Below are 9,361 nucleotides of genomic sequence, written 5' to 3'. Positions count from 1 at the left end.
CCCCCCCCCCCAGGGGGGATGGCCACTCCGCAATCCCTTCTCCATACTCCTCTCAGGATCTTGGGCACGCACGCACACGCACCCGGCGTGAGTTTTAAGCCACCGGGTCCGGGATGCGAACCACGGTCGACTATGTGGGAGTCCAGCGACATAGCCATTATGCTAACTGCTGGTCCCAAGAGAAAGGTATTTTTGATAAGGTCACTTCATGTTAGGATTCTGCCCCACCCTCCCAAGGGCTAGGATTACAGGTATGTGCAACCACCCCACCATGTTCAGGTTGGCCTAGAGTATGAACCCAGGCCTCCAATGTGGCTTCTAGCCTCCTGAGCAGTGGTGGTGTTTTTGCACAACCATGGCTGGGCCTCTGATACATTTCATTTAATCCCAGTTCTTTTAAAAGTTTGGATTCTTTCTTGATTTGCAAAGTTTGATTTATAAAGTGGAAATTTATTATTTTTTTACTTCCTTGTCTTACAGACTTTTACATTAAATAACTTCTTACTGACTTGCATCATTCGATTAGAAGACATAACTCAGTTATGTGCCCCAGTAGAACTGAGGAAAGAATGTGCTCTCTGTAGTTGTTGAAGATTAGCTTTGCTTCCTGAAGGTAACAACCTAAATAACTCCACAGAGATCTTTTTTTTTTTTTTTTTTTTTGAGAGGTTTTTCACTATAGGACGCGTGTGCTCGCCAGAAAGAGAGATAGAAAGCGAGAAATCACCCCTCAGGAGGGATGGCCACACTGCAATCCCTTCTCCACTCTCCTCTTGGGATCTTGGGCACGCACGCACACGTGCCCGGTGTGAGTTTAAGTCGCCGGGTCCGGGACTTGAACCACATTCGACTACATGGGAGCCCAGTGGCATAGCCATTACGCTAACTGCTGGTCCCAGAGACCATTTTTCTTTATGTAACAGGTGATTTCTTTGAAGAAGTTCATATTCTTTCTTCAGAGACACGGTTTTGCACATATACAATAGGAGAAATGAACATTAATTTATAGGTTAAGTCTGAGGTATGCCAAGAAATTTGGAATGCATATTGGCCTGGTTAAATTGGTATGACAACCGTCACTCAAAAGCCAAAGTTAAGAACAACTTCTAAAAGTAGTAGCTGCATTTAAATACTTGCCAGTACTTAAATTTCCTCATACTTCCTAACTGTACTTGCTTCACTCTGCAGTAGAGCAGACTGCACCATGTCAGCTTAAGAATTTTGAAATTTTCTACACATGAAATAAACCAAATGTTCATGTGTAATATTCACGTCTTAGGTTTTGTGCAGATCAAATTATGTGTGATATCTGGAATAAAATATTTTAAAGACATGTTAAAAACTCACAAAAATTTAAATAGAAGAATATCATAAGAGTACTAGTCACCAAGGATTTTCTAATCAACGTTAAGACGCCCTTTAATGGATAGTCAGTTTATAAAGTAAAAACACCATGTTTAAAATATGTAGCTCTTAATTAAAAAAATTTAACTTACCTCATTTGTACTTCCCTGTGGCAAAGGCAATTTAAAAAGGAGAAAAGAGAAGTATATATCCTGCTTCATTAATAGCATTATGATATTCAACTTTGTTTACAATATTAATATGTGAGCACTTAAGAACAAATATCGAGGCAGATTTTTCAGTTTACGTGGTCTTCTATGAGAAACTTGGAGGACCTAATTCTGTATTTCTTAGATTTCATCTTATCTTAGACAGGTTTAAACATTTACCTCAAATAGTCCCTTTTTAGCTTTTGATAGTGATGGGCTCAAAGAATTCAGTTTTCATCTCCATTTCTCATCATGCAACCACTAGTTTATCTCAACTACAATAGATTCTTCAAAGGCACATGTGAAATCCATTAGTAATTCTATTTTAAAGACTGTGTACAATTGTGCTCTTGATGCTGGAGAATTTAGCTATTTACAGATCATAAACATTCAAAACTTTTAAATTCAAAATTTTATGAAGAATCACAACTTTAGCTTCACTAAGTTTCCCTAAATTTTTGTGCGATAACTGGACACTTCCAGAATGGTGGTGAGTTAATTATTATTCTTAGCGTATTTATAATTGTTCCTACTGCCCAGGTTGGTTACTTGGACAGTGGGTCCTGGTGGCCTGTCCTCTTGAGACATGGCCAGTTGGACCAGAAAAGACAGCTGACTGATCTATCCACAGGTTGACCACTGACTCACACTATGACCAGGTATGAAAGTCTACCTCAAATAGAGATAATCTGGAGTAATCCATAATTGCTTTCAGGAACTTATACTAAAAAAATAGTGATATGTTTTATGACGATTCATACCTAAAAACAATCCAATGTTCATCAGATAATAGGTTCTAAATAATGAGGTAATGTTAACATATAATTGAATCACAATCAGCTAAACAAAAACTTTTCTTATACTTCTTGAACAGCTTTAACATTCTCTAGAGTAAGGAAAAGTAAACATACTACTTAATCCATATATTTTTTAAAAAATATCAAAATGTTAACTGGATGACAGTCATGCAGGACCTCATCTATCGTGCTACAGTTAGTTGTGTCTTGCCATCTTGTAAAATGCTTTTAGACCGAGAGCCCAAGTCCTATCCATATGTCCCCTCCATCTAATGCAGTGCCTGGTACCTAGGTGACATTCAAATGTATGCTGAACTGTGTTGAAGAGCATGTAAGGTCTTCCTACCTGGTCCCACAAAGCTGCAGCCACCTGGTCTATTACAGCCCCCAGCTCCCGGTATTCTCCGGAGTAGCGGATGTACGCCCAGGTGCACAGGGTGATGAGGGTCAGTCCCATGATCATGTTGCACAGGCTAGCTATGATGTCCAAGCCGATGAATCCAGTCACACCAGCAATCACATACGTGATGAAGATGACAACAAACAGTGTGGCTGGAGTACGAGCTGCATGGAATATGTTTTTGCTATCATTGTGCTTGATATACTGGATGTAAAGTTCATCTATTTCACTCTCCAACTGCTGCAAGTAACGCCGGCTGAATTCTTCCCCACCCATCTTCTTGACGCCTCGGAACAGCTTCACAGACTCTTCCTTAAGCTGCAGATGTTTGGTCTGCAGGTCATTAGGGGCCAGAAATGGTTTGTCACCACCACAAATCTGTATCAGATAGAGAAGGATTTGATTATGCAATACAGAGTAAAATTAGTAACATTTCCACCTACCTAGGTGAGTTTATAGGAGCAAGTAATTAGAGAGGGCTTGCCTATGTGCCAGTTCGTTATTTTTTTGCCTCCCAGATCTGTGAGATGGCAATACATGCTGGTCCTCTTACAGTGGCTCATATAAAGTCATTATTAAATTTTATTATTTTTGACATGGAAAAGAATTTCCATGATTCCTCAAAAACCCACAGGGTGAAAAGGCATAACAACATCAAGTGCAAAGTGAGTTCCTTTCCAGAATGATTCCAAATGTAAGAAAACTTACATTCACGTTCCTCTAGGGCACCTCACAGCACAGAAGTGATTTTGACCAAATTAAGTTTAATTTCAGACAATGATCAATGCTATAATATTCTCAAAGTAAAATTGTGAAATGTGTTTCTTTGGCAGTTTCATTGATTTTTGTTTGAATGGGACCTATTGAGCACTTTCTTCTAGAAACTAAATGGGAGCACATTAAATGTTCTTGGACCACACTTCTAATTTTTTTTTTTTATCATCATAATCTTCTTTATATTACATTGGATTACATATAACTTTACAGTGTATTACATTGTTTTTTCAAAAGGGAATGCCATGCATGTTAGTCAGTACAGAGGCATTAATCTCCCCACTTCAACATTCCATATCTTTTCTATGTTTTCCCCAATCATTATTTTTATTATTCTAATTATTTTTTAAAACAGTCAATTGCTATTTCTCGTTTTACTTGTAAAAATACTTTGCCCATCATGGAATACTTCGCAGACCAACCCAGTGGAGAATACTATACATGTCATCATCAACAGTTAATAAGCCCTATCTGTTTCCACACCTAATTTTTTGAAAAGTTACAGGGAGATCTCGGTTAATCTTGCCATCTACTTGCGTTGAGATTTGACCGCAGTTAGAGTACTCTTGTTCTGATTGCCCCTCATTTACCCTGTAAACACCATTCCGTATATGCTGTACTGAAATGATTCTAAGACTGTTCATTTTGGATGTAATTTTGATTTCATAACATTTTTCAGGGAAAAATAAAAACCTATCACATTAGTAGATATACACAATAATAACTCCATCTTAATTCAGAATGTTAAAAAGAGGAAATACTGGCCCTCAAGTTTTGATTACTTTTTACTATTAGGTTTTAAGACAAATAATGGAATTATGGAATGTAAGGAGGTGTAATAGAGAGGGTGGCAGATCTTATAAATGATAGGAAGATCTGACCCCCCCCAAATGTAAATAGGGATGGTATAGAGACAATTCACTTAAGATCTTTAAATTGTACATATATAATGTTTTTAAAATATTTTAGGACTGGAGTAAGTCGATGTGTGATCCACATAGGCTGAGAGAAAAATAACTCAAAGCCATTTCTTTTCATGTGTAAACAGTGTGATATGGAAGAAAAAAAGAATAATTCAATAAAAAAGATACTGATTTTACTTAAAACATTACTTAAAGTTATACTAATTCTTACCTCTTCCATTTTTTTGTTGTACGTGTCCTTGGCAGTCGCCACGGCTGCTAAATTGTTAGCTTCTGCTGTGGCCTTTGGACGAAGTACAAAATATGATGTAAAATGGAGTTCATATTTATTAAACTCCCACAGGCAGTTCACATTTCAGAGCATCACATGCAAGAAATGCTCAAGAAACCCACATCATCAAATACTGTGAAACTTGAAACATCGCCACTACATTTTTCCAATTAATAAATTTTCAAAAGCATATGGGGCCAGCAGGTGGAAAGGTGGTGGTGGCTGACCACAGTTTGAGTCCTGGACCTGGCAGCTTGAAACTCAACACCAAGCAGGTGTATGTGCATGCCCCAAATCCCAGGAGGATAATGGAAAAGGGACTATGGTATGGCCATCCCCCCTGTGGGAGGTGATTTCTCATTTTCCCTCTCACTGTCTCTCTTTGTCTCTGGCCAACACTCACTCCCTATGGCAAAAATCTTTAAAAAAATTTTTTTCAAAAGCATAAAACAGATATTTACTCAATAAACCATAATTTCAAAATGAATTTTGATTTGAAAGATATTTCCTTTCAAAAAATATTTCTAAGCCTCTTAGAAATTACTATAAACCCAAGTGCATGGGAAATAATATATAGAACTTTATATATGCTAACATTTGTAAGTTTAAGGACTGCTGCTGATAGGACAATGTATTACCGATAACACAAAGGAACCTTATGAGCTTAGGTGTTTAAAACAGGTAAGGAAAATTACTTTCTCCCCTTTGATGTTTAATTGTGGAGGCCACTTGTTGAAAACTTGGACTTGCCTTTCTACTTATTGTTACACGTCACAACATGAGTTAGTTTCCTAAATAAAGTACAAAGAGAATGAAAATCCTTTGGTACAAAGTGTATCTATCTCGATGTATAAAGGGTTCTATAAATGTGTGTGAAAAATGCTTAAATGCACCCACAAATGGATAAAGTTAACAGGCAAATCTCCCAATAATTCATTCAGTCCAATATTTTTATTTGGTAATTTCTGACAGCCAGATTGGCACCTATTATGAATACAAACAAGAAGGAAAGCTTAGCTTTAGTGACCAGTATGGTTTTGTCTTGTTTTGTTTGAATGTTGTGAGATCCATCCTGCCCCATCCTCTCGGTCAGCCAGGACCACAGGTGCGTGCCACCGTGCTGGCCTGTTTTAGGTTGAGCTGGAAGCCAAATTCAGGCCTCTCATGGGTGCTCAGCCAGCATGTGGTAGGTGCCTCTCATTTGTACCATGTGGCTAGGCTGAAGACTTGATAGGGCCAGCAGGTGGCGTGGTGCTTATTAAGGCACTGGACTTCCATATGGCCTACTATGGTTTGAGTTCTGGACCTGGCAGCTTGCTTTTTCACTTTCCCTTTCTCTCTGGTTGAATTTTTAAAATAATAATAAAATAAATAATTCTTTAAAAAAAAAACCCTTGATTAATAAATACCTGTAACATGGATTTGGGATGTGGTAATTCTTCACCTTGATAGATCTTTATATAAGCCTAAAAAGAAAAAGACTCATAGTCAAGCAATCCCAGTTACTATTCCTCTAATTCTGTTAAAATGTATTCTAAGGTTTTGACATTTCAAAAAAATTTTTTTCTTAGAATTTGTGTTACCTCTTTCTCATCTTTTAGTTTCCTTATTTTTTCTAGGAATTTGTAAGTGTTACCTCTTTCTCATCTTTTAGTTTCCTTCCTTCTCAGTTCCTCTTCTTTCCTTTCCTGACATGCTCTTTCACACATCTCTACCTGCTAATCCCACCCTCTTTAAAGGCTCGTGCAGAGGCATCGCCTTTAAAACTCTCTCAGGTTCCAGGGACCAGCAGATGGAGTAATGGTTATGTTACTAGACTCCCGTGTAGTCAACCATGGTTCAAATCCCAGACCCGGTGACTTAAAACTCTTGCTGGGTGCATATGTGTGTGTGTGTGTGCCCAAGATCCCAAGAGAATGGAGAAGGGATAATGGTGTGGCCATCCCTTGGGGAGGTGCTGTCTGTCTCTGTCTTGCTCTGTCTTTCTGGAGAGTGCACGTGCCCTATAGCAAAAATCTCTCTATGAATAAATTTTTAAAAATCTCTCTCAGATCCATGGTTACCCCCGGTAATCTGTGCCCTGCTGGTGTCATAAGCTTTGTGGACCATTTGTGTAAGAGTAAGTTGTAAGCTCCTCCATGGTGTTACACAGAGAGGAAAATTCTAATTGTAGGTAATACTGGGTTATTGGAAAAGTCATGACACATTTTTACATAGAAAAAATACATCATGACTTTTTTGACAACCCAATGTATTATTTATTATTAAGAGTAATGGAAGTACATCACACAGGAGGTATATCATAATATTTTAATGACAAAATATGAATTTAAAATTGATATCTTAGTCCTTGGAGCATCTATCTGCAAATCAAATGTTGGTAACTGAAATTTTTCACTGTATAGGTGGTTGGTAAAAAAAAAATACTTGGTGCTACTTGAGATAAACAGGTAAATGCAAATGTAAAGTAATTCCACTTAAAACGGGTCCTTGGTGCAAAGAGCAGGAAATGTGGAAGAATGTTCTTAAGTAGCAAGGTATGGACCTTTTGGGAATATCCTCAGATGAAGGTTATTAATTAGGAAATTAATTATAAATCATGGACCAACTTTGAATCATCCTCCCCTAAAAAAAAGACTTTTCCAACTCTCAGATACATTCGTATTTCAAAATATATTCCCCTCAAGATAAAAAGCAACAGTAAAGTTGCCTATAAGTTCCTCAAAAAATAATTTCAGAAAGCAAGTTTCTCTGTGCAGTTTCATAATTTTTAAAATCCTTCTTGTAGATTCCTTATACCTTTGTTCCCATATTACAGAGTCTGCTATTTTTGTTTGTAGGAACTACATTCCAATACATGTCAGACCTAAGTACTCACAAGTGCTCTAGAAATGAGAGTGATACCTTGAAGTACTCCACCAGGCCTCGGCAGGTGATTTTATTCCCATTGATCTCTTTAATATCTAGGCTCTCGGGACTAAGTAGCCAAGGAATCAGTATTTTCAAGTTTTTGATGAACTCATCATCTATTTCTACAAGTAAAAGCAAATCCGTCATTACTTTTAAAATTCTATCCATTCCTCAGTGTCATAAAATAAAACATCCTTTGACACACACCCCCACCCCACCCACCCACCCCGTGTTACTGCTGTAACTCACTTTCCCGTCATTTAAACAATCCCCGAAGCCTGCTTTTCTCTGGGTGAACGATTCTCCTAGCCCAGACTTCCAGTACTGGTCTCTCTCATCGCTGCTCCAGTTGTTGGGTTATCAGGAAAGTCAGGATGCATTTTTGCATACAAAAACATAGAAAAATGCCTCGTGCTTTTTCACAACAACCTAATACATTGCTATCTTGCCTTCCACCTATAAAATAGCTTTCTTGATATTAAATGTTCTACGTACATTTACAACCGGTTTGTATAACCATTCTGTGTAGTATGATGTCTTTTTCTGGTTTTGTATTTATCAGCTCTACATGGGGAAAAAGCCACATGTTTACACATTCCTTCCAGAAAGTCCATCCCCAAACTGCTCTGCATTGAATGTGCCCGCCTTATAAGAAGTAGGCAGAACTGGGTAAACTGGGATCACTGGGCCTCCAGAATTCAAAAAGATGCTGCTGCTGCTGCCTCTAGTGGTGGAACTCAGTGACACAAAGACACGGCAAGAAAAAGCACCAAGGCCCACAGCAGATCCAAGGGGTCTGGATTGTTTACCTGTCACTGCCTGGTAGCATTGATTTCACACGGCCCATGTTATACTGGTAAGTTCGAGCTCGGCATAATGGGCTTAACAAAGCAACACAGAAAATGAATCTTCAGAGAAGTCTTGTGATTTCTTCAGAGGAAGAAGACAATCTTTAGAAGAATCTTTTGATTTTCCTTAAATCATTTTTTTTGTAGAGGTTTTTGCTATAGGGTGCACATGCTCACCAGAAAGACAGAGACAGAGACAGAAAGCAAGAAATCAACCCAACATCCCCCCCCCCCAGGGAGGATGGCCACGCCACAATCCCTTCTCCTCCATTCTCCTCTCGGGATCTTGGGCACGCACACACACGCGCCTTGGCATGAGTTTAAGCCACCGGGTCTGGTACTCAAACCACGGTCGATTACATGGAAGTCCATTGACATAGCCGTTATGCTAACTGCTGGTCCCAAATCATTATTTTAAATGGACGGGAAGATACCTGTGTATTAAAGTCAAGATACATCCAGTGCCTTGGTTACTAAGTAAATGCAGTAACTGCCTATAATTTTTAAAATTTGGATTTCAACAGCCTCTGAGTTTTCAGGCTTTGAAAACTGGTAATTTTAAGGTCTTCAGGATGAAGACTCAAACCTCAAACCTGAAATTCCTTGTCATTATAGCCCCAATGAGCACTGAAATACCAGTTTACATTAGAATGTGTCTCCTTCACTTGCTGCTTCGTAGCATGCACGAGCATGATGCTGGAGACCCTTCACACTTACTTTGTTGTGTTTTCTGCAGCTCTTTGAAATTCTAGTGACTATCATGGCTTATGGGTACAAATACAGGACTTTGCTCAGATTTATTTTGCTCTTTGCCTTACCTCAATGTTCAGTGATAATTTTGTATTATATATTGATTTTTTTCTTTTTTCTTTTTTTTTTTTTTGG

At 38.3% G+C, this 9,361-nt stretch overlaps 2 protein-coding genes across 10 annotated transcripts in view; one reads left to right on the top strand and one right to left on the bottom strand.

Annotated features, from left to right (window-relative positions):
* Nucleotides 1-8,719, top strand: part of SAV1 (salvador family WW domain containing protein 1) — a 35,716-nt gene extending 26,997 nt beyond the window's left edge. The window contains exons 5-6 of one of the 2 annotated variants that reach the window (XM_027776621.1): nucleotides 7,559-7,650; nucleotides 8,191-8,719. In XM_027776621.1, coding sequence (XP_027632422.1) covers nucleotides 7,559-7,607 — 49 coding nt within the window. In that variant the 3' untranslated portion in view covers nucleotides 7,608-7,650; nucleotides 8,191-8,719. The remainder of the gene's footprint in view (nucleotides 1-7,558; nucleotides 7,651-8,190) is intronic. The other variant, XM_006160518.2, reaches the window with a different exon arrangement.
* The window catches only part of ATL1 (atlastin GTPase 1), an 86,878-nt gene that overhangs the window by 2,668 nt on the left and 74,849 nt on the right, over nucleotides 1-9,361 (bottom strand). For 7 of the 8 annotated variants that reach the window (XM_006160521.2, XM_006160522.3, XM_014592425.2 and 4 more), the window contains 5 exons: nucleotides 7,623-7,750; nucleotides 6,128-6,184; nucleotides 4,659-4,730; nucleotides 2,697-3,128; nucleotides 1,497-1,511 (listed from right to left, as the gene is read on the bottom strand). In XM_006160521.2, coding sequence (XP_006160583.1) covers nucleotides 1,497-1,511; nucleotides 2,697-3,128; nucleotides 4,659-4,730; nucleotides 6,128-6,184; nucleotides 7,623-7,750 — 704 coding nt within the window. The remainder of the gene's footprint in view (nucleotides 1-1,496; nucleotides 1,512-2,696; nucleotides 3,129-4,658; nucleotides 4,731-6,127; nucleotides 6,185-7,622; nucleotides 7,751-9,361) is intronic. The other variant, XM_006160520.2, reaches the window with a different exon arrangement.

This window comes from Tupaia chinensis, unplaced genomic scaffold, assembly GCF_000334495.1.
Source record: "Tupaia chinensis unplaced genomic scaffold, TupChi_1.0 Scaffold000688_1, whole genome shotgun sequence".
NCBI lineage: Eukaryota > Metazoa > Chordata > Mammalia > Scandentia > Tupaiidae > Tupaia > Tupaia belangeri.
This window is presented reverse-complemented; position numbering and strand designations above follow the sequence as displayed.